The following is a 25,806-nucleotide window of genomic DNA, read 5'->3' as shown; positions in this document are numbered from 1 at the left end:
CGACGTGAAAGGGACACATCGAGTGGCTGCCACCCGCACGACCAACCAGGGCCGGGGACACACTGCAACCGAGGTACGTGCCCTTAGTGGGAACCGAACCCGGGTCTCTCTGGACCGCAGGCCAACGCTCCAACCGCTGAGCCAAACCGGCCAGGGCCATTGTGTTATTTCTTAAACATAATGTTCTGATTTGACAGAAGACTGGAGACCTACCTCCTGAAGCTGGTTTATCAAGCTGTAAATCTTCACGTGTTGAATTCAGAAGTTCATGTCTGCAAGGTGAGAAATAGTACTAAATATTCATAAGGTAATATCAAGCAAAAGTAGTAAGTAGTACTTATTTAATATTGTCATCAAGACTGGTTTAAAAAGAAAAGACAGCCCAGCCAGTGTGGCTCAGTGGATTGAGCTTCATCTCATGAACTGAGAGGTCCAGGTTTGATTCCCATACAGGGCACATGCCCAGGTTTGTGGGCTCAATGACCAGGTTTGTGGGCTTGATCCCCAGTGGGGGGCATGCAGGAGGCAGCTCATCAATGTTTCTATCTCTCTCTCCCTCTCTCTAAAAAAACCAATAAAATATATTTAAAATATTACAAAAATAAATAAAAAGAGCCCTGGCCAGTTTTTCTCAGTGGTTAGAGTGTCGGCACGCAGACCAGAGAGTCCCGAGTTCGGTTCCCGCTAAGAGCATGTACCTTGGTTGCAGTTTGTCCCTGGCCCCAGTTGGGGTTGTGTGGGTGGCAACCAGTCGATGTGTCTCTCACATCGATGTTTCTTGTTCTCTCTTCTCCCCTCTCTCCCTCCTGCTCTACCTGAAGATAAATGCAAAAAATGTCCTCGGGTGAGGATAAAAAAATTAAATAAATAAATAAATAGAAAAGACAATCTGAACGCCTGTGTACAATTAAATCCTAATGTCCTGAAATTTCCTCAGAGTAATAAATGTAAATGATAATTATAAATTGTTTCATAAGATGCTTCACAGAGCCTGTATCCTCACAGGAAAAGAGTTAACTTTGCAACCCAAAGGTATTTCATAAAAGCATAACACCAAAGTAAACAAACTATGAAAAAAATTTTTTTTTGGTACATGCCCCAAGCAGGAACTGAACCCGGGACTCTCTGGTCCACAGGCCATTGCTACAACTGCTGAGTTAAACTGGCCTGGGCAAACTATAAAAATTTTTAATGAGATCCTTTAATTTTATATTTCACCAAGACTACCTTACTTCAACATATCTATAAATTGGTGAAAAGAATTCTAAAAATATGTCAATACTAACATATGCAGGACAATATAGTTACTTTTTAAATTTTTTCCTAATACACTAATGGCCCATAAAACTTAATCGCAAGATGATATAATTTTCAGTCTAACTTTCATACCACATATTACTCTATTTTGTTGTAATGGCCTAAAGTAAGTAGGGGTGGAGAGAGCAAAGACAAGCATAACCATGCCTATATAAACAATCCCCAAAATGATGAAAACTAATATAGAATTAAGTAAATGATATACATAATATTGGATCAATATTAGTGAGCTATGAAATAAAATATGTGCTAATTCTATAAAATCACCCGTCTAAATAAACAAAACAGTTTCTGTTTATTAACTAACCACGCTAACCTTTAGGGAAAAGGCTTTACAAAGTCCTTTTCAAATGTGGAAGATGGTTTCCTATAAATGAGTATACGGAAAGGCCTTGAAACAGGATATGCATAGCATAAAGGACTTTGTGATGAGCTTACATAAACATTTAAACATTCAGTGTTTTACATGCTTTAATATAAACAAAACCTGTTATGTTTTGTTATGCAAAACGTGGGCTTTTTAAAAATTTTCCTTTATTGATTTTAGAGAGAGAGGAAGTGAGAGGGAGAGAGATAGAACATGGACTGGCCGCCTCCTGCATGCCCCTCAGTATGGATTTGGCCCATAACCTGGGCATGTGTCCTGACTTGGAATCGAACCTGCGACCTTTTGGTGCATGGGTCGCGACACAGGCTGGACACAAAAGAGTTCTTAAAACAGTAAACTTAATACATCAACGCGTAGGTAGGAGGGTGATTCTTGTTTATGGCTCTAGGCTAGTGTCAGGGTTTTAGAATAAGCCATTTTTTTACCATTCAATTTCTTTTCTTTTTTTTTTATCCTCACCCGAGGACATTTTTTTCCATTTTTTGTTCAGATAAAGTGGGAGGGAGAGATAGAGAAACATCGATGTAAAAGGGACACATCGAGTGGCTGCCACCAGCACGACCCAACCAGGGCCGGGGACAAACTGCAACCGAGGTACGTGCCCTTAGCGGGAACCAAACCCAGGTCTCTCAGGACCACAGGCTGACACTCTAACCACTGAGCCAAACCGGCCAGGGCTCTTTTCTTTTTTTAATCCTCACCAAGGATATTTTTTTATCTTCAGACAGACTGGGAGGAGGAGAGAGGGAGAGAAAAGGAGATAGAGAGAAATAACTATGTGAGAGGGACACATCAAGTGGTTGCCTCCTGCATGACCCCAATCAGGGCCGGGGATGAATCACAACCGAGGTACATGTCCTTGACCAGAATCGAACCCGCGACTCACTGGTCCGAGTGCCGATGCTCTAACCACTGGGCAAAACTGGCCATGGTACCATTCAATTTCATAAGAGACTATTAAATCTTTAAATCACAATTTATTGAGGGGAAAAATCTGTTAGCAAGTTCCTCTCTATGAATGACCTGGTTTTATTCTCTAGAACCAAATGATCCTTTCCCCTTTATTTTTACTTTATGAAGTGACTCATTTTTTATACTTTCCTTCTTTTTACACTTTAAGTCAGATGTTACTAGATGAGGACTCAGTATCCTTTCTTGGGTCTCATCTACACAATCTTTTTTACATTTACAAGACTACCAACGCTCACCCTGGCCAGTGTGGCTCTCATTTGGCTGGGCAATGTCTTGTGCACCAAAAGGTTGCTGATTTGATTCCTAGTCAGGGCACATGCCCAGGTTGTGGGCTCAATCCCCAGTAGAGGGTGTGCAGGAAGCAGCAGACAGATGCTTCTCTCTCACATTAATGTTTCCCTGACGTCCTTTCCCTCTCTAAAAATCAATAATAATAATAATAATAATAATAATAATAATAATAATAAAACTAACAATCCTCTAGCCCTGTCACTGAAAACTTGAGTTTAAAAATTACATTTTATCATTTCCTAGACAACTATTCTCCAATTGTTCCCTTTTACAAATATATCTAGTACCCTTTTCATAGACATAGTAGGAAATTTCCATATATTTGCATTGCAGAAATATGTTGATAAATACCCTCTTAGTTTTTTTTTAATCCTCACTCAGGGACATTTTTCCATTTTTTTATTCAGATAGAGTGGTAGGAAGAGAGAGAAAGAGAGAAACATCAATGTGAAAAGGACACATCGAGTGGCTGCCACCTGCACGACCAACCAGGGCCAGGGACACACTGTAACCGAGGTACGTGCCCTTAGCGGGAACTGAACCTGGGTCTCTCTTGACCGTAGGCCAACACTCTGCTGAGCTAAACCGGCCAGGGCACCCTCTTAGTTTTTTAAACTTTTTACTGTAATCTTTTTGTTGCTGTTGTTAATCCTTACCAGGGGATAATTTTCCATGGATTTTTAGATAGAGTGGCATTGCAGGACCATGACGGGTCAGGGATCAAACCTGCAACCAGGTATGTGCCTTTGACAGGGAATTGAACCCAAGACCCCTTGGTTTTGCAGTCCAATGCCCTAACCGCTGAGCCAAACTGGCCAGGGCCTTTTAGTGTAATCCTAATAGAGTAGAAAATTAAAAAATGTGTGATGTGGCTGCCTTGTTTTTTTTTTAAATCTGTACCCAAGGAGGGAATTTTTCCACTGATTTTCAGATAGAGTGGGCGGAAGGGGGAGAGTGAGAGTGAGAGCGAGAGCGAGAGCGAGAGAGAGAGAGAGAGAGAGAGAGAGGAGGGAGAGGAAGAGAGAAAAAGAGAGAGAGAGAGAAAGAGATGTGAGAGAGGCACATCAATTGGTTGCCTCCCTCGAGACCCCAATCAGGGATAGGGACTGAATGACAACCAAGGTATGTGCCCTTGACCAGAGTCAAACCTTCAAATCTTTGGTCTGCAGGCTGACACTCTAATTGCTGAGCCAAACCAGCCAGGGCATGGCTGCCATTTTTAAATGGAAACATTTACACTTCCAATTCAACAGCTACACTTATTTTTTTTTTTTTTAATCCTCACCCGAGGATATGTGTATTGATTTTATAGAGAGAGGAAAGGGATGAGAGAGAGAGTGAGTGAGAGAAACATTGATCAACTGTCTCCTGTATGTGCCTTAACAGGGGCATAGAACCCACAATCTAGGTATGTTCCTAGAGTGGGAACTGAATCCGAAATCTTTTGGTGTACAGAACAACACTCCAAGCTACTGAGACACCTGGCCAGGGCTGCACTAATTTTTTTTTAAAGCTACTTGCTACACCCTTTATGTCAATTCTAACAAATTTATAGCATCCTACTATCTTAGTTTTTCTTTCCATTCTTACTTTATTTTTAATCTTTAATTTACGTGTATTTCCACAAATGCTTAAAAAAATTCAGACCCAAAGACAAAACAGTAATACTGTATTACTGTATTACTACTTTCTTTAGCATATTTCGCAGAAAACTAGATAAGAAAATGACAGTTGTATGCAAGTATGGGCAGGTATTCATGTTCCAAAAGCCAGCTCTGGCATGACTGACATAGACCCACTGACAAGTGGAAAATAAAACAGTAGATAATAAATATTAAAACCTGGTTAATGAATATTTGAAAACAATATAAAATAACACACTAATCATGAACAAAGAGTACAAGAGTCTTACTTCTTAATCACAAAACGAATCCTTTCTTTTGCAAGTAATATCCTCTCAAGGCGAGGAATTCCATAAGTAGATGGCCTTCTAAAAGGAATTCCTTCTGGAAGTCCTTCTACATAAAGATCTTCAACATGTGACTGGAAAAGAGGGTACGGGATCGTCACAGGACCTTTGGCTTTTATAGCTTGAGCTTTAAGGATAAAAAGAGAAAGAGAAAAATCATTAAATGACAAGGATCAAGCACAAAATAGCTGAATATGTACTGCTCTGCAATTTTTATAGCTTAATCTTTACTTGTGTTTATTATAATTGAACCAGAAGAAAATAGTACAGAAGAACTAAAAGGAAAAGAACACCTAAAATGCCAATGCTCTATTTAATCAAATATGCAATGAACTACTGTATACTTTGAAGTAATGTAGACATAGCCAGACTTTCTCTTGAAATCTGAACCACAAATAAACCCAGAAAAACATACCAGTTAATATCAACTAATGTATACAGTATGTAATTAAAGAAAATTAGTATTTTTTTTTTTAACCTCACCCGAGGACACTTTTGCATTCATCTTGAGATAGAGCAGGAGGAAGAGAGAGAGAGAGAGAAACATTAATGCGAGAGAGACACACTGAGTGGTTGCCACCCACACAACCCCAACTGGGGCTGGGGACAACCCGCAACTGAGGCACATGTCCTTAGCGGGAACCGAACCGGGGCCTCTCTGGTCCATGGGCCGAAGCTCTAACCGCTGAGTCAAACCGGCCAAGGCAAGAGAATTAATATTTTTTAAACATTTAAAATGTTAGTGTAAAAGGATTTTCTTTTTTAAAACTGAAGCAGAAGATTTAACTAAAAATTCTGCTAGATTTATTTACCCAAGAGGAAAATAATGCAACAGCTACAAAGAAGTCAAAAGCCTGGGGAGTGTTTAGAATCAAATATACTCAATAATATAAAATTTTGTATGCTGACAAATAGTTACTAGACTTATGGTGATGGATCACTTCGTAAGGTATAAATGTCAATTCATTATGGTGTACACCAAAACTAAAATAAAAATGTATGTCAACTATACTTTATTAAAAAAAAATTTTTTTTTTCTTTATTGATTTTAGAGAGAGAAGGGAGAGAGAGATAGAAACATCAATGAGAGAGAACATTGACTGGCTGCCTCCTGCATGTCCCCAACTGGGGTTTTGGCCCACAACCTGGGCATGTGCCCTAACCAGGAATCCAACTGGCGACCTCTTGGTGCATGGGTTGACATTCAACCACTGAGCCACACTGGCTGAGCTGTCAACTATACTTCAATTAAAAAAAGAATAAACTGCCCTGGCCGGTTTGGCTCAGTGGTTAGAGCATCAGCCTGCGGTCCAGAGAGACCCGGGTTCGGTTCCCGCTAAGGGCATGTACCTCGGTTGCAGTTTGTCCCCGGCCCTGGATGGTCATGCGGGTGGCAGCCACTCGATGTGTCCCTTTCGCATCGATGTTTCTCTCTCTCTCTTCCTCTCTCTCCCTCCCAACTCTATCTGTACAAAAAATGGAAAAATGTCCTCGGGTGAGGATAAAAAAAAAAAAAGAATAAACTGCCCAGCCACTATAGCTCAGTGGTTAAGCATCATCCCATGCACCAAGAGGTCTCTGTGGATTCTATTCTGTCAGGGCACCGGCCTGGGTTGCAGGCTCGATCCCCAATAGGTGGCGTGCAGATTGATGGTTCTCTCACCTGGATGTTTCTATCTCTTTTTCCTTCTCCCTTCCTCTTTCTAAAAATAAAAATATATATATTGAAAAAAAAAAAAAAAGAATGAACTATAATGCGTAAGAGTTGATTTTATTAAAAAAATTATAAAGGGTCAGTTTTTCTGAATAAGTGACATTTAAATATCACTATGTATTAAATATGTTTTTATAGATGACAATGGAACTGAGTTGCCTTCCTCTCACCAAACTCTCCATTGAAATGCAGACTTTTGAGAGGTAAAATGATATGATGCCTGGGACACTGGAGTTTTAAAATATTCTTGCATCAAAAAGAAATGGTTCTGGCCTGTATGGCTCAGTTGGTTGAGTATCGTCCCATGTATCACACTTTCAATTCCCGGTCAGGGCATATGCCCCAGGTTGCGGGCTAGAATCCTAGTAGGGGGCAAACAGGAGGGCAGCCAATTGATGTTACTCTCTTATCAGTGTTTCCCTCTCTCCCCCTCTCCCTTCTTCTCTCTAAAAATCAATAAAAACTATTTTTTTAAAAAGAAATGGGACAGAAGAAGAAAGAAAATACTGTAAAATGTTGAAGTTTTTGAACTTGAGCAACGGATATGAGTCTTTGATTCTTTACTTTTGTTTTTATTTGGAAATTTTTATGATAAAAAGGTATTCAGTATCAATTATGTTCAACTATAACAAGCACATTTATACTTAGTATTAAAATTTTCACAAGGCCTTTGTCACTAATTAAAGCAATCCCAAGTTTTCTATGACTAGACATATACCATACACATTCCATTATTCTTTCAAACATTTCTATTTCATTTAAATCACAGACTAGTTACCTAAAATACTTTCTAAGTTGAAAGAAAAGCAGAGGTGCTATTGACAGGGCCAAAAAGGTCCCAAAGCAAAAATGATTCCTATGTATTCCCCTCAACCTCTCCTACCTCAGAAATTCCCATCAGAACAGCTCCACATTGTTGCTGGCATTTTATGTAAAAGTCTATTTGCTAAACATTACTATTTGTACTGAAGTCCTTGGTTGCAGTTTGTCCCCGGCCCTGGTTGGTCGTGCAGGTGGCAGCTACTCGATGTGTCCCTTTCACACCGATGTTTCTCTCTCTCTCTCTCTCGCTCTCTCTCTCTCTCTCTCTCCCTCCCACTCTACCTGAACAAAAAAAGTGGAAAAAATGTCCTCGGGTGAGGATAAAAAAAAATATATATATATATGTGTGTGTACTGAAGTTTCAAGTATATCATATTACACATTAATAATGAGTTAGATTTGCCCAGCCGGTGTGGCTCAGTGCTTGGGCGTCAACCCATGCACTAAGAGGCTGCCAGTTCAATTCCTGGTCAGGGTACATGCCCGTTTGTGGGCCAAATCCCCACTGGGGGCATGCAGGAGGTGGTTAATCGATGTTCTCTTTCATTAATGTTTCTCTCTCTCTCTCCCTTCCTCTCTCTAAAATCAATAAAGAAAAAATATTAAAAACAAAAAATAAGTTAGATTTAACATTGTTTGTTGATATACATCTGAAAATCTTATTCACATATACAATAAAAATAGCTTCCCCTAAGGCAATCATCATGTTACAGTGCTTCTTCCTTTATAGAATATGTTATCAGTTTTTGTTTTGAAGAGGACCAATTAAAATCACTAGCAAAAGGCTCTATTGAAAAATGTTTTAACTAGCTAAGAGGACCTTTAAAAAAATGACTGAAAATATGAAGGAAAAGATATTTAATTAATTATTAAACTTATTTGAACCCCAGAATGTCACTGAGGGGCAGGTAATCATCCATGATGAAGATAGAAAGGTTCACTTCAGGTTTATTAAAGTAAATAATGCCAATGTGGCCCTGGCTAGTTTGGCTCAGATGTTAGAGTGCTGGCCCAAGGACCAAAGAGTCTCTCCAGGTTCAATTCCCAGTCGAGGGCACGTACCTGGATTGCAGGTTCAATCCCCAGGCCCAGTAGGGGTCCTGCAGAAGGCAACCAATCAATGTCTCTCATATAAATGTTTCTCCCTCCTTCTCTCCCATTCTATCTACAAAATTAATAGATAAATCGTGGGGTGAGGATTAACAACAACAAGAAAATCAATGGAAAAGTATCCTTGGGTGAGGATTAACAACAACAGCAGCAAAAACTAACGTGGTTTATCATTTAAGAACTTCACTTTTAGAAAAATTCAGTTATACAGGATAGCATCAATGAAATTAGATTTTGAAATTAAAATTAAGTATATTATGTAACGTTACAGTTGACTACAAAGAATCCTCCAAATAACAACAACCAAAAAAGGCCCAGCAAAACATGATATTTTAAGTAGTTGTTACTATTTTTAGGAGAGTATTTAATATATACTATAATAATGAATTCCTTGTTTCTTTGACCACAATATGAAGTATAGAATAGTAAAATAAAAAGAAAACAATTTGTGATCTAACTTAAACTCACCTTTACATCAAGATAAGAGAAAATAAGGACATCTAAATGAATACTAGATTTAACAACAGATTAAGAAAGATTATTAAGAAAAGAATCTTCAGCCAGGCTGATGTGGCTCAGTAGACTGAGCGTTTGAGAGGTCCCAGTTAGATTCGAGACAAGGCATATGCCCAGGTTGCAGGCTCAACCCCCATTAGGGGGTGTGCAGGAGGCAGCTGAGGGATGTTCCTATCTCTTTCCCTTTCTCTCTCTCTCTAAACATCAATAAAAACATATTAAAAAGAAAACAATCTACGTCCTAGTTGGTTTTCTCAGTGGTTAGAGCATCGGCCTGTGGACCCAAGGGTCTCGGGTTTGATTCCCAGTCAAGGGCACATACCTGGGTTACAGATTCAATCTCTAGACCCAGCCCCAGTCAGGGTTGTGCAGAAGGCAACCAATTGATGTGTCTCTCTCTCTCACATTGATGTGTGTTTCTCTCCCTACCTCCCTTCCACTCTATCTAAAAATCAATAGAAAAATATCCTCAAGAGAGGATTAAAAAAAATAGAAAGAAAATAATTTTCAATTAAGTCTCCAAAAATCAGGACTTTGCAACAAATACAGGGTGGGGCAAAAGCAGGTTTAGTTGTTTGTATAAAAAAATAATACAATAAATAAATACAAGAATAAACTGTGTTTCATATACAACTGTACATCGACTTTTGCCCTACCCTGTATATAAATACCCAAATATACATGCTGAGGTTTAAAAGAAATATTTATTTATACTTAAAGAGAAAAAAATTTTTTCTAAGCTTTGTAGGAATCTAGAAACAAAGATTCTAATATTTGGACAGTTACTATCCATTATCTTTGGGCGGGGATAGATATACAAGTGAAGTAAAATTCACTAGTAGAATTGGACTTGCTCACATTTGATGAACAGTAACTACATTGTTTAAAAGCTTATAAAGAAACTACTACGCCCTGGACAGTTTAGCGGTTAGAGCATCGGCCCACAGACCAATGAGTCTCGGGTTCGATTCCGGTCAAGGCCATGTACCCTGGTTGCCATTAGTCCCCCGCCACAGCCCAAGTCAGAGTTGTGTGGGAGGCAGCCTATTCATGTGTCTCTCTCACATCGATGTTTCTCTTTGTCATTCTCTCTCTTTCTCCCTCCCTCCCACTATCTGAAGATAAATAGAAAAATAATCTCGAGTAAAGATAAAAAAAATACTACAAGAATTTTGCAGTTTAGACTTACCATATTTTCTTTCAAACAACTCTTCGACTTGTTTACGAAGATCAGTAATTCGAGCATTCCATTTCTCTGAAAATTGAAAGTTAAATCTCAATAATAAATCCCTATTTGGGGGCACTAAACAGTTCGTAAGATGACCCAACATCTAATGACATTTTTCTACATAATACATCCTAATTTTTAATAATACATCTTCATCTATTAATTTTACTGTTTTCCTTTTTGGTGGCTCTTAGAATTGGGTTCAATTGGAGGTTATAGGAGATGTCTTAAAGTTTATTTTGAAACACTTCAAACAAAGTACATCTTTTTAGCCTTATACTTTCTGAAAAGCAGGAGAGCAGAAAAAAACCAATGCAATACAACACTACAAAATGAAGGCCAAAAAAAAAAAAAAAACAAAAACGGAGGTCTCCCAGGTCATTCAGGAAACTTCCTAAAACATGTCTAAGATGTATGGAGATGAGATTTTACAAGTTAAAATATTAACACACTATCTTACAAAATGTATACAAGCTAAATGTTCTACCTATTCAAAACAGAGATAAACACAATTCTCCATTAATATTTATTTTATTTGTCCTTTCAAAAGGCTACATATATCATCCATTGGGGTTTGGTTAGATTAGCTGCAGGCAGTTACACAGAGCAAGAAAAAGGAAGATTTAAAAATATATCTAAGCCCAGCCAGTGTGGCTCAGTGGATTGAGCATCGTACCATGGACTGAAAGGTCCCGGTTCGATGCGCTGTCAGGGCACATGCCCAGGTTGCTGGCTCGATCCCCAGTAGGGGGCATGCAGGAGACAGCCAATCGATGTTTCTCTCTCACATTGATGTTTCTATCTCTCTCTTTCCCTTCCTTTCTCTCCAAAAAAAATCAATAAAAACATACACACACACACATATATATCTTAAGGTTTTAAAGCTAAGAAAAATAATCTGATTACTAAGCCATTAACACTGATTTAAAGTCTACCTACCATCAGAAGATACAATGTCTGTGCTTTGGTAAATTGAAACTATGTTTAAACAATGTAAAAGTTTCAACTGTCCATGATTTTGCTGATTAGACTACAAAACAGTAATACAGTTTAAAGAATGACCCTAAAGAATGCTGTAACTTTTATCAGTAACAGAATAAAAAAAACTGGGGCTTGCCCAGCCAGTGTGGCTCAGTGGATTGAGCATTGCCCCATGGAGTGACAAGTCCTGGCTGGATGCCCGGTCAGGGCACATGCTGGGCTTCGGGCTCGATCCCCAGTAGGGAGTGTGCAGGAGGCAGCCTACTGATGTTTCTATCGCCCATACTCTCTATCTAAAAAAATCAGTAACAACATATTAAAACAAAATTTAAAAAAAAGAAAAAAGGCCTGTATTTAATCAAGAACTTACCAAAGTTGAACTCCCTCACTTTCCGTTTTCCTGCATTGGCAGGTTCAGTGGCTGGTGGCTGGGGTGGCTCATTGCTCTTTGGTCTCTTGGTAGGTGGAGAATAATCATCATCTTGAAAAAGAAAACTGTCATCACTGGAGGAACATACTAATGAGTGAGAGCCACCACCTGTTAAATCCTCAACATTCAGAAAATGAGGGGCTTTTAAATCATTATTTCTGTATTGTCACTTTCAGCATATTTTTCCCAGTTACATTTGAATCCTACTATTCTGGGGTATGCTCAAGTGAATATATCTAATTTTCCCTGTCACTTTCATTTTTTATTTACTTTGCTTAATTTGAATTGTCTTTACACATTTCCCCTTCTCCCCTCATAACTGCTGAGACAGCTGCCTAGAATTATATTTTATTTTCTAGAACTATATTATATTTTGTCTTTCAAGAAAAAGGCTTTAATGGAGAAAGATACCTACATTTATATAAATATATAAGGAAGGGGAGAGAAAATTGAATGGAAAAATATTTAAACTTATATGCATACATAAACAAGGGAGGTTGAATAACTATGTATCAACCACTTAAACACAGAATTTATAAAATTAAATAAATAGGACTCCATTATTTTGAAAAAGGTAATCCTGATTTAGTCAACAAAGACCTATGTAGAAATGAGCAATCAGATATTTAAGCACAGAATATAGACTTCTCAAGACACATGTATAAGAGTTCATGCTAATTTCCTCATGGATATGTCTGCAATTCAACCCTGCTATGATACTTTACTATATCTAATACTAGAATTGAGGACATTTGGCTCAAATAATAAGATATCACTGTCATATTATAGTCCCTAAAAATGTCAAGTGGCACAGTACTAAGTTTTCTGCTCAAGCACTCTGTGTAAATTATTGAAAATATAATTTTAAGACATCTGTACTTAAAAATAAATATGAGCTAGAAAAGAAAATAATTACTGTCTTAAAGACACAGTAATAACCAAAAGATACCATTAAAATACAAAAGTTATCTTTTTAGATCAGTGTAATTTTCATTGTTATTTTAAGAAACAGGCTCAGAGAATGTTATATGACTTAACCATGTCACATCAATAGATAGTACAGCTGAGATTAGTTTATGGGTATAACTTTTCCCATTAAACTAAGAGGTAAACTCTCAAACAGAAAACATAACATGAAATCCAAATTCAGCCCCATATACAGTGTCACCTGGGAGAACAATAGGTAACTTTTATATACTTTGTATACTAGTCAAGAAGAAACTCTGACTAACACCTAGAATACTTATATCTCCTTGCTATCAGAGTACACAATCAGACTTTGTTGCCCTGGTATACTGACTTTGGGTTCTTTCTATAATGTCAACAGATACTCTGGTAACCTGAAATTATTCACTGACTATTCTAACCAATAGGAGAAAAAGATACCAATGTCACCAATACCAGATAAAGTGTCATTATGACCCAATTATGTTATGAGCTGGGAAAGACAAAAATGCTAATATAGGCGATACTATTTTAGGAAAACATCATATAGACAACTTATGACACTATAAAAACTGTCATGTATTGAATACCACTGTAGAGACGCATGTTCAAATTCAGAAAAAAAAATCTATGGTAGAAAACTATTTAAAAATGACGGGCTTCTGGTCAAGATGGCAGGGTAAGTAAACACTGTATTTGCCTCTTCCCACAACCACATCAAAATTACAATTACAAACAACCATCATTCAGAACTGGCTGGAATCTGATAGAATGGAAGTACTACAACTAAAAAATTAAAGAAGCCACAAAGAGACTGGTAGGAGGAGTAGAGGTGCCGAACGGGCTGGTCCCACACTCACATGTTGCGGTTTTTACTCGGGAGGGATATCTTGGCTATGGAGGTCCCCCCTGAGGAGTAAAAGGGCTCAGCCCCACACCAGACCCTTTAGCCTAGGGTTCCAGTACCAGAAAAAGAAGTCATCATATCTTTAAGGTGTAAAAACCAGCAGGGATCATGGCTGAGTGGCATGAAGGCTGCTGGAGTCCAAAGCAGTTCCTCTTAAAGGGCCCGAGAATGTACTTATTGAGACGCACTCCCCCAGAGCTCCAGTGCTGGGGCAGCAGCCTGAAAGGAACCAGGCATATATGGGGAGGAACTAAATTGTCTGGCATCAGAGCAAGAGCTGAGGGGGGCAGCATTCTCCCAGATAAAAGAGCTGGCAGAGGCCACTGTTCCTCTGCTGAGCCCTCCCCACCAAAGAGCTCACAGGCAGGCACCATATCTGAGTTTCCATCAACCTGGCTCTCACTGTTTCCCCAGCCCTGGTGATTCCCAGAGACCCTGCCCCACTGAACTTGTGGACTCATCCAAGCCATTTCCCATGGCTTTTCTATACAACCGGCCTCTCTTGCCTCATGCATTGGACTTTCCTAAAATCTCTCAAACAAGCAGCAAATGGTCTCAGCATGCCCCGTACCTCTCCATAAGTGGCCCCAGGCTCAACACTAACAGCAGCCTGCCTTTGTTGACAGCTTGGCCTCTCCTGGGTACCTCCAAGCCCAATACAAGTACCAATCATCTGAAGATCACTCTGTAGCTCATGCCAAGTAGCCCCAGGCAGGGCACAGGCAGGAGCTAATTTTGCACCTCCTAGGAGACCCCAGAGCCAGTGCACCCAGTTGTCAGCTTCAGACCATGCCAGATTACAACCCTACCATCTCCACGAGCAACACACTCAGGGAGCGGACTCAGTGAGCACCAAAGCCCCCTGAAGCAAGTCCTGTCCATAGGGTCGGCTCCTGCACAGCAGCTTTTCTGCTATATTAACAGCTGGTCCTCAGATCCAATTGGCCTGAAGTCAATCCCTCCCAGTGACGCCAACATCAATGAAGGCTCATCTACAACAGGAAAGTGCACACACAGTCCACACAGGTGTATACCTGGAGTGCCCAGTTCAAGTGACTGGGTAGGCGGAGCCTCTGGGACCTCACTACATGACACCTATTACACAAGGCTACTCTCCAAGTCAGGGAAACATAGCAGCTCTACCTAACACATAGAAACAAACACAGGGAAGCTGCAAAAATGCAGAGACAAAGAAACATGTTGCAAATGAAAACAGAAATCCCCAGAAAAAGAACTAAATGAAATGGAAGCAAGCAAACTACCACAGAGTTCAAACAATAGTTACAAGGATGCTCAAAGAATTTAGGGAGAAAATCAATAGCATAAAAAGATCCAGTCAGAAATGAAGGATACACTAACTGAAATGAAGAGTAATTTACAGGGAATCAATAGAAGAGTAAAGGATGCCAAAAATCAAATCAACAATATGGAATATGAGGAAGTAAAAAACACCCAATCAGAACAGCAAAAAGAAAAAAAGAATCCAAAATATGAAGATAGTGCAGGGCACTCTGGGACAACTTCAAGTGTACCAACATTCACATCATGGGGGTGGCTGAAGGGAACAAGAAATTGAAAACCTATTTAAAAAAATTATAACAGAAAATTTCCCTTACCTGGTGAAAGAAAGTCCAGGATGCTCATAGAGTCCCAAACAAGATGAATCCAAAGAGGCCCACACCAAGACACATCATAATTAAAATGCCAAAGAGAGAATCTTAAAAGCAGCAAGAGAAAAGCAGTTAAGTTACCTACAAGGGAGTGCCTGTTAGACTCTGGTCAGCTGATTTCTGAAAAGAAACTCTGAAGTCCAGAAAGGAGTGGCAAAAAATATTCAAAGTGATGAAAAGCAAGGACCTACAACCAATATTACTCTCCCTAGTAAAGCTATCATTTAGAATTTAAGGTCAGATAAACAGCTTCCCAGAAAAGAAAAAGTTAAAGGAGTTCTGATCACCACCAAACCAGTATTACATGAAATGTTAAAGGGTATTCTTTAAGAAGAAAAAATAAGATAAAAAATATGAACAATAGCCCTGGCCAGTTTGGCTTGGTAGTTAGAGCGTCAGCCTTCGCATCAAAAGATCTCCGGTTCAATTCTGGGCAGGGGCACATACCTAGGTTTCAGGTTCGATTATGGCCCCAGTTGGGGTCATGCAGGAGGCAACCAATCGCTGTTTCTCTCAAATCAATGTTTCTCTCTCTCTCTCTCTCTCTCTCTCTCTCTCTCTCATACTCAAACTTACTCTCCCTCCCTTCCCCTCTATCTAAAAATCAATGGAAAAATATCCTCAGGTGAGGATAGAAAAAAGAAACAATCTTTAGGGAAAAAGGAGAAACATCTCTAACAAAAATAAAAATTTTAAAAAAGAACAATAAAATGGCAATAAATACATTATCCATCAACAACTGAATCTAAAATTCAAAATAAACAAACAGAACATAAACACAGTCATAAATACAGAGAAAATTTTGACAGTTGCCAGATGAGGGGGATGTTGGAGGAATGGGTGAAAAAGGTGAAGGGATTTAGAAGCACAAATTAGTAATAATAGTGTAGTCATCAGGGTGTGAAGTACAGCACAGGGAATATAGTCAATATATTCTAATAACAATGTATGGTGTTGGGTGGATATGAGATTTTTCAGAATGATCACTTAATAAGTTTTATAATGTACAATCACTGGGGTGTACACCTGAAACTAATATAATATTATATGTCAACTGTAATTGAAAAATAAGAAATTATTTTTACAAAATGACAAATGTCCGGCTGGTGTGGCTCAGTGGTTGAGCGTCAACCCATGCACCAAAAAGTCACTGGTTCAATTTCTGGTCAGGACACATGGCCAGATTGTGGGCTCAATCCCCAGTGGAGATCATGCAGGAGGCAGCCAATCAATGTTCTCTCTCATTGATGTTTCTATCTCTCCCTCTCACTTCTTCTCTCTCTAAAAAAATCAATAAAGGAAAAAAATTTTAAAAAACGCCAAACTACTCAAAATAAAACTTGAATATGTCACCTGAGCTTATAATTATTAAATTACTATAAGGATTAAAAATGGTCAAAAGACCTATAACATATTATTAAGTCATTAGATTCAAACCTAAGTAGACACATTTGGGAAAACATTAGGTATCTTTAAAACATTTGGCCTTCAGCCCGACCAGTGTGCCTCAGTGGATTGACTGAGAGGTCCCAGTCAGGGCACATGCCCAGGTCTTGGGCTCAATCCTCAGTAGGGTCCATGCAGGAGGCAGGTGACTGATGTTCCTCTCTCATCAATGTTTCTCTCTCTCTCTCTCCCCCTTCTTCTCCCTCTAGAAAATCAATTAAAACATATTAAAAAATAGCCCTGGCCGGTTTGGCTCAGCAGCTGGAGCGCAGGCCTGTGGACCAGAGAGTCCCGGGTTCAGTTCCCGTTAGGGGCATATACAAAAAACATATTAAAAACTAAAAGATGGCCCTGGCCGGTTTGGCTCAGCGGTTGGAGCGTCGGCCTGCGGTACAGAGAGACCCGGGTTCGGTTTCCGCTAAGGGCACGTACTTCGGTTGCAGTTTGTCCCCAGCCCTGGTTGGTCGTGCGGGTGGCAGCCACTCGATGTGTCCCTTTCACATCCATGTTTCTCTCTCTCTCTCTCTTCCTCTCTCCCTCCCTCCCGCTCTATCTGAACAAAAAATGGAAAAATGTCCTTGGGCGAGGATTAAAAAAAAAACAAAAAAACTAAAAGATGTATTTTCCTATAGGCTAAATCTCACCTAAAATATCTGTAGACAATCATTTAAACTGGTTAGTAACTGAATTACATAAAATTAAAGCTGAAAGAGTATAAAATGAAAACACAAGACAGCTACAGGATGATAGTAAAGTTATATTAATTATAATTAATAATTATAATATATAACTAATATTATACTAATTGTATTATTAATTATTATAGTAATCTCAATTATAATCTGAACTGCTGAAATTGAGGCCAAGGTGAAACGCCAAGAGCGCTTTTCTTTAGCGTCAAGAACTTGGTTCTTCATTCTGACCTATTTTACAACAAAAAGGATTTAATAGTATAAATAAGAAAAAAGGCAAATCTGGGAGAGTGTTTTTTAACAAGACAACAAATGACTTATAATCTTTAATGAAGATTATAAAACATTGAAAAGTGATATCACATTTCTCAAGTAACAAGTAATGAAGTTCAATCTATTAAATGTGAACAAATACAGAGAATGAATTTAATTATCTGTGATGATAAGATTTCACACCACACATTATATTAAAAGAGTAACCCGTTTAAATCATAGTAGCAATGAATTTAACCACAACTTCCATTTTTTTCTCCACTCTGCTAAAAATAGAAAGCTGTAACTGGTGTTGAGAAAGGATGAGAAAATGTTTTTATTGACCTCAAAATCAAAATTATTTCTCTGCAGCAGAGACTATCAAATAAAGCTCCACGAGTTTCCCTCTAATGACTCAGTCCTGCAATAGCACTGTTTTCTAAATATCATGGTGTTTCAATATTATAAACTACCATTTTTGTGTAAAAAGACACTATTTCAGGATGCTTCAAAATTAAGCCCAAACTATTTATAGCATCAAAACTAAAAGCTTATAAAAACAAGTTTCAAAATATTTTCATATGCAAAAGCTATTATTCAGGAATATATAATAGTTATTCTACTAGTACTAACACGAGGGGCTCTAAAGCAAAAAAAAATGGCAACAGTCCCTAACTCAAAATGTATTAAAAAAATATATGTTCTTCTTTTGGTATCATATTTACAATACACTTATAGCTAATACAGACTTCAGAAGTAAAATTTGTCAGTGCAATCTCATTGATGAATGCATTAATAGAATATAAAACATTTTCTGACACTTATTTTCCATATAATCAATTGTAATGTTTTATCATACAATCTGAAACCTATTCAAAGTAAACAAAAAGAAATCAAAATAAACCAGTCAGTGTATCTCTTTTGAAATTACTCAAAGCCATTAATTACCGTACATGCTTCAATGTAATAAATGGCATTTTTCACCCATGGATCCAGGTCATAACCATTCTAACACAAAATTTTCAAATGTGCCCTGGCTGGTGTGGTTCAGTTGGTTGAGCGTCATCCCATGCACCAAGAAGTTGCTGGCTGGATTCTATTTCAATTCTGGGTCAGGGCACATGCCCAAGTTTCGGGCTCAATTCTCAGTAGCGGGTGTGCAGGAGGCAGCCAATTAATGGTTCTCTTTCTCTCTCCCTCCCTCCCTCCCTCTCTCTAAAATCAATACAAAACTTTTTTTAAAATCTTCAAATGCTAACCTACTCAACCAGAGATTCTACGAACTATCCAGTTACATTTATAAAATAAGCATAGCAATTACACAATGACAAACAGCAAAGGTATTGGCTCTATCTTTAGAACATACCCAGAACTCAACCCCTTATGCACACTGCTACCATCCTATTCTAAAGCACTGAAAAGCCTTCTATGCTGGAATTCTTGCTTCTACTATGTATGTTCTGATCTCAGACTTCCAAAACACAGCAGTCTTGCTTCTCCAAAGTAAAGGACAAAACCTGTTGCTCCTTTGTTCAAAACCCTCCCATGGACTTTGCCTACCTTGTTCATTCCTAAATCCTTGGTACCTAGTACACAGTCCCTCCCCAATATGTACAAGTTGCTGGTTATTTGCAGAATGATGAAATGAACATTTGAATAGTGTAATCGTTAATTATATGCAGCAGCCAAATATTTACCAAGATCCTAAGCACGAATTTCACAAAAAAGGATAGCACCAGAAGATGACAGGTACCACCACCCCAGGACCAAAGGGTTAGGGGTTTGGTTCCCAGGTCAAGGGCACAGACCTGCATTACAAGTTTGATCCCAGTAGGGGTGCATGCAGCAGGCAACCAATTGATGTTTCCCTTTCTCCCCCCCCCAACTCTGAAAATCAATGGAAAAATATCCTCAAGTGAGGATTAACAACAACAACAATAACCCCCCACACACACACACACACAAACACAAAGTACTATGGAAAATCTGACAAATTTACATGATAACCAAATTCTTTAATCTTTTCTATAAACTATTTGAAAAACACAGATATATACAAAAGGAGAAAATAAAGGTCATCCATGGGCATGCAGGATTATCTTCATTTATCTCATTCCAGTATTTTATTGAACAAAACTAACATCATTTTCTATATATATACACTTTTGCTTTTAAACTTGCCTTGTTCATGAAAGGCAGGAAATTTTTCCTCCCATTAAACAAAAGACAATAGGGGTCTTTTTTTGGATCACTTACATTAAAAATTTAAAAATAACAATTTCAGCTCTGGCCAGTTTGGCTCAGTGGTTAGCGTGTCAGCCTGTGGTCCCGAGACCGGGGTTCGGTTCCCGCTAAGGGCATGTACTTCATTTGCAGTTTGTCCCCGACCCTGGTTGGGTTGTGTGGTGGCAGCCAGCCACTTGATGTGTCCCTTTCACATCGATGTTTCTCTCTCTCTCTTCCCCTCTCTCCCTCTCACTCTATCTGAACAAAAAAATGGAAAAAATGTCAAGTGAGGGGGAAAAAAAACAACAATTTCGGTGCCTGTGTATTTTTTCTATTATGAGTATATACCAAAAGTCAGGTCTCTAACTATAAATATTAAACAAGTTTCTACCATTTTGTAATAATCTTTCCGGACAAAAGTAAGTATTTATGAAACAGATGTGCAAGTTATCATTTGACCTTCATTGTTAGTATCATGGACTTAAAATTTTACCCTCCTTAATATATGGATAAAAAACAATTAGCAATTTAATTAAGGCTGATACAGAGTTTGTTCACAAGCATACATGCCACAGAAAATACTACTCTATAAAGAAATTACTTACACAGAAATCGTATTTCACTGGTCTTCTGAACACAAAGCCACCCACATAGTAAAATTCTACTACTTATTGACAAATCTGGATGATAAAGCTCAGTGTAGTACGTATTAGTTTTAAAAAAATAAGATTTATCACTCCCGCCAAAAACTTAAAATTGAAAAGATGGACACGTTTCAGGTTCATGAGCCACTTAATTTATGATTATCATTAACATCTATTTAAAGGTCTTATACTGTAAAAGTATGTATTTACTTTCTAAACAATTTTAATACAGCTTTCATCTGCTCTAAGATTTGATAAAAATAACTTGGTTATTTTCCTATTTAAAGATTTGTCCTAATAAATTTTAATAATAATCTATTTTCCCTATCTGTATAGAAAGGACAAAGTTCTCAGTATTTATACTATTTATACGCTTGTAAGATTTTCTTCTCTGATGGTTAATAAGATTTATAACAAAAACCAAATTAAATTATTTAATGCTAAATTGAAACAACTGAAACTGCTTTAGGTTAGTGAAATTATATTAATAATAAAAGAAACATATATATTATTTTGAGACATAAAGGATGAAAAAAATTCTCATGTTAGGTGAAAGCTAGCAATCAACATATATTTTAGTAGCAATGAACAGATATATTTTGAGTAGTTAGTTGTAAGTAGCCAAACACCATAAATAATCAAGTGACATGAAGAGTACATAGGCTATTAGAGGGAGAGACAAAAATCAAGAAAGGTTATGCAGCATTAAAAGAATAAAAATGAAGTACCAAGAGTGTGGTTATGGAAAAAAAAAAACCTATGGTAAATGTGATATATGTGTATTTTAAATGTTCATTATAATGTTGTATGCTGAAAGCATCTATGTATTTTTATAAAATTATATATACACATGTATACATACACACATCAAAATTACTTTTAGATGTATATACAATAAAGTGAGTACAGGGGCTTTAGAGCTGAGCAGGTATAAACATAACAGAATAATTTGTTGCACTGTTTCATTATTTTTCCTTAGGAAAGAATTATTTTGAGGGGGAAATTTTATAGAGGAATAGTGTGAGACAATTTAAAAGGAAAAAATCAATATGTACTTTATTAACTATGAAATGATACTGTTAATAATTATATTAGCTGAATTTTTAAATAATTCAGGACAAACTTGCTCATCTACATTACATGCATTATCTGTGAAAAAGAAAAAACTATGTTTAAAGCAACTTTAGCTATGAGATTAGTTTAAAATATATTGTAGGCACTGCTTCAAAAAACAGTTTTTAAGAACAGGTTATATTTATATTAGCCTCTAATAGTATTTGAGGGGGGAAACTCACTTTAAAAATGGACTGAACTATCAACACTTTTCTCCTCCACTTTATTCAAGTAGATATCAGGGTTACTGATACTAATTAGACCTAGCTATCACAACAACCCAATAACAGATTACAAAATCTGGTTTCATGTGCATCCAGTCTGGTCATAGTTTTTATTTTTGATTCTCAATTCCCAATGGTAGGAGGTATGGCCTGGTCCACTACTCTTTTTCACGGCTTACTTTTTTGTCTAAAACTCCCAAAGCACTGGGTGCACTGCTGGGAAGTGGGCTGCTTTGGTCACACATACACATATATGCTTCAATTTTATCACAAGTTTCCTTTAAGAATGAATGAAATGCATACTTAGAAATGTGAATGTGACAAGTGTTTTTATGACCAGAAGTAAACTTTTGGAATCAAGGCTTTTCAATAACTAACCTTCAATAGTCACCTCAACTTCAGGGTCCTCACTTGTTTCTGAAGGGACATGTTGAGTAGAATCTTGAAAAAAATAAAATTCTAAAATGACATTCATTATAAAGCACTTTCTATATGTTCCAACATTTTATTGATCTGATACTCCAAAAGCAGCCTACTATAAAAATTTACTGGCATTTTAATTCATCTCATATTTATTAAAATATATGACCCCTTTAATTAGAAATAGGGATTTTTAAAAATTGAAAAATTCTGGAAAACTATTAGATAATACCAAGTTATCTGCATTAATGGATTCAAAATAACTTGTATTTTTAGAGGAGTAAGATTATAATGAAGTCACAGTTATTTTTCTGCTGTAACTACAAAATGCTAGAATAAAAACAAATACTTTTTTTTTTTTAACTACTACTTCTCTACGTTCTGAAATCCTATGAGTGGTTTATAATATTGTTAAATAAAACCACAATTTTTGCAGTGGGGACCTTCAGACCAAGAAAATGACTATAAAAAATACACACAGAACTATATCCCCTGACTTTATATGCAAGATACTTTTAAAAATTAAATATTTTATTAATATTTGTGTTACTGCACAAAATATATGTACATCAGAATGTTAGTGCTATAAGCTAGAAAGTATCTTTATCAACTCTCTTTAATTTTGCAAAGGTTGAAAGATTAATTGATTTGCCAAAGATTATGTTTACTGGTTAGTAAAGAAATAAAGACCAGAACCCAGGTTTGATTCAACTCTATTAAACACTGTAATATGACAATACAAATCTCCTCAAAAATATGTATTTGAAAGCCTAATATCTAAAGATAAAATTGTAAACTGTGAAGTAATTCATAGTGCCTAATGAACCCTGTCCCATGTATTTTATATACAGGAATTTCGTTGTAAATACTACCAATTCAAAATAGAAGATTTTGTTACAGATAAAAGATCTGATAACCTCCACACAGTAAAACATAAAAAAAAATTCACGCACACTATCTTCTATAAAAAGAGCTAAAAAAAAAGCCTAAAATAGTTTAAAATGAGCATCTTAATATTTCTGCAAGAAATGTATTCCATTTAGAAACCATAATTCCAAAATTGAATTTGGACCTTAAGAACATTCCAGGGACCTTAAGAACTCCCTCCACTCAGAGAGGGTAAAAGACCAAAGTAATGATTTTTTTAAATAAAATAAAAAAGCACATACACAGAGTAAAAAGTTACAGAATACTTTCAATTTTTACCCTAGAAAAATAAGGTACAACACGACCAGATTATGAGAGAAATAATAATTCTAAAACAAGTTTCAGTTACCTTACCAGTCATTTTCCTTGGAAACAATCTACAAAAACTCTTTTGAAACAATATAAACCACTTAGAAATAGGAAGCCATTTTACATGCTAACAGTTTAACTCACGACTCCAATAACTTAAAAAGCTGTATCACAGTTAAATATTCATTCAATCCTGAGAGCAAAGGAAGATGGCTGATAGAAAAAGTTCATGAAGTAGTTGTGGGTATAAAAATAAGTAGAGAGTAAATCTTTCCTTTATTAATTTTATGCAGAATATATTATCCTACTTTTAAAAAGGCACCATTGCCCTGGCCAGTTTGGCTCAGCGGTTAGAGCGTCGGCCTGCGGTCCGGAGAGGCCCGGGTTCGGTTTCCGCTAAGGGCATGTACCTTGGTTGCAGTTTGTCCCCAGCCCTGGTTGGTCGTGCAGGTGGCAGCCACTCGATGTGTCCCTTTCACATCAATGCTTCCCTCTCTCTCTCTTCCTCTCTCTCCCTCCCACTCTGTCTGTACAAAGGATGGAAAAATGTCCTCGGGTGAGGATAAAAAAATAATAATAAAAAAAAAATAAAAATAAAAAAAGGCACCATTAGCCCTGGCTGGTGTGGCTCAATGGATTGAGCATCATCCCATGCACTGAGAGGTTGCTGGTTCAATTCCCAATTAGGGTACATGCCTGGGTTTCCAGCAGAATACCCAGTAAGGAGTGTGCAGGAAGCAGCTGTTCAATGTTTCTCTCTCTCATGGATGTTTCTTGATCTCCCTCTTTGTTATTCTATCTCTAAAAAAAATCAATAAAAAACTTTTTTAAAATAGCATATTAAATAGAATGTTTAAAAATGAAATATGAACAGAGCCAGGAATAATTATAATTCTAAAATACTAAAACATGCCTGGTTGGAGTGGCTCAATGGGTTGAGTGTCGTCCCATGCAATGAGGTCACAGGTTCAATTCCCAGCCAGAGTACATGCCCAGCTGTGGGCTCGATTCTCAGTTGGGATTGTACAGGAGGCAGTCGATTGATGTTTCTCTCTTTCTCCCTCTCCCTTAAATTAATTTTAAAAATATTCTTTAAAAAATATAATACTGAAAACTTTCCTTCTTTAGAAAATGTTAATATTACCCTGGCTGGTTTGGCTCAGTGGTTACAGTGTTGGCCCACAGACTGAAGAGTCTCGGATTCAATTCCTGGGTTACGGGTTCAATCAATCCCCAGCCCCAGTGGGGTCATGCAGGAGGTAATCTCTCTCTCTCTCTCTCTCTCTCTCTCTCTCCTTCTCTCTCTCCCTCCCACCTATTCTATCTAAAAATCAATGGAAAAAATATCTTCTGGTGAGTATTAACAAAAAATAAAAGAATAAAAATGTTAATATGGCACAAGATGACCAGGAAAAAAAGGACAGCATTTTGCATCAGGAAGAGTTTTACTTACCACTTAAGTTTTCACTGCCATATGCTTTATAATTCAGTACAGTAAAAGAGTATAAAAAAAACCTGTTGGCTAAGAAGGCATACCAAAAACAGTCATCTTTTTATTTCCAAATAAGGTGTTTTAAGGATAGTAATTTCTATAATATAGAACATAATGCAAATACAGCAAAATAAAAATCCCTTTATTTCTAACCTTCTGCTGGTACTTCCATTTCTGTTCCTTCATTGCCCTCTGAAGAATGATGGCTTCCTAAAAAGAAAATAAACCACATATAATAAACCAGTAAAATATTACAATGAAAGAAGAAAAACTAGGTAACAATGCAAACAATTTAAAACATATAATACAACATATACAAACTGATTCTTTAACTCAATAGTTATTTCAAACTATGTGCTCTAATTCAGAAAAGATTTAAAAATTCATTTGAAAACTCAAGAAATTATTATAAAATGTAAAACATATAGTGTAAACCTAAGTAAGTTTGGGGATTTATAGTCAGTTACTATAATTACACAATATAATTACTCATAGATGTCAGAATTTGAGAAACAGAACAATTTTGTTTCGGAGTACCATGCTCATCTGAAAATGACGCACACACAAAGAAACTACAAATCAGAGTAAATTCTTTCTTACAGACTATTAAATCTAGATATACAAGTTCAGGTTTTGCTGTGAAATGTTTCCTGCTTTCCATTTTTACTATGGTGGAAGCTATGGAAACTCAATCCCCAGTATTTATTCAAAGATGTACTTAAAGGAAATTTGTAAGTTAAAATTTAAGATACTACCTTTAGTCTCAAAAGCATTTTAATTCAGGTAATATAATCTGCCTGC

General features: G+C 37.1%; 1 protein-coding gene across 15 annotated transcripts in view; it reads right to left on the bottom strand.

The window, feature by feature from the left end:
- GTF2I (general transcription factor IIi) overlaps positions 1-25,806 on the bottom strand; it is a 115,797-nt gene that overhangs the window by 34,853 nt on the left and 55,138 nt on the right. For 9 of the 15 annotated variants that reach the window (XM_036280776.1, XM_036280777.1, XM_036280778.1 and 6 more), the window contains 6 exons: positions 25,159-25,215; positions 22,236-22,298; positions 11,679-11,789; positions 10,289-10,354; positions 4,881-5,064; positions 214-272 (listed from right to left, as the gene is read on the bottom strand). In XM_036280776.1, coding sequence (XP_036136669.1) covers positions 214-272; positions 4,881-5,064; positions 10,289-10,354; positions 11,679-11,789; positions 22,236-22,298; positions 25,159-25,215 — 540 coding nt within the window. The remainder of the gene's footprint in view (positions 1-213; positions 273-4,880; positions 5,065-10,288; positions 10,355-11,678; positions 11,790-22,235; positions 22,299-25,158; positions 25,216-25,806) is intronic. The other 6 variants (XM_036280780.1, XM_036280779.1, XM_036280781.1 and 3 more) reach the window with 1 other exon arrangement.

The sequence above is a fragment of the Molossus molossus genome, unplaced genomic scaffold (genome assembly GCF_014108415.1).
Source record: "Molossus molossus isolate mMolMol1 unplaced genomic scaffold, mMolMol1.p scaffold_m16_p_3, whole genome shotgun sequence".
Taxonomy (NCBI): Eukaryota; Metazoa; Chordata; class Mammalia; order Chiroptera; family Molossidae; genus Molossus; species Molossus molossus.
Note: the sequence above shows the minus strand (reverse complement) of the source record. Positions and strands in the feature narration are given on the sequence as shown.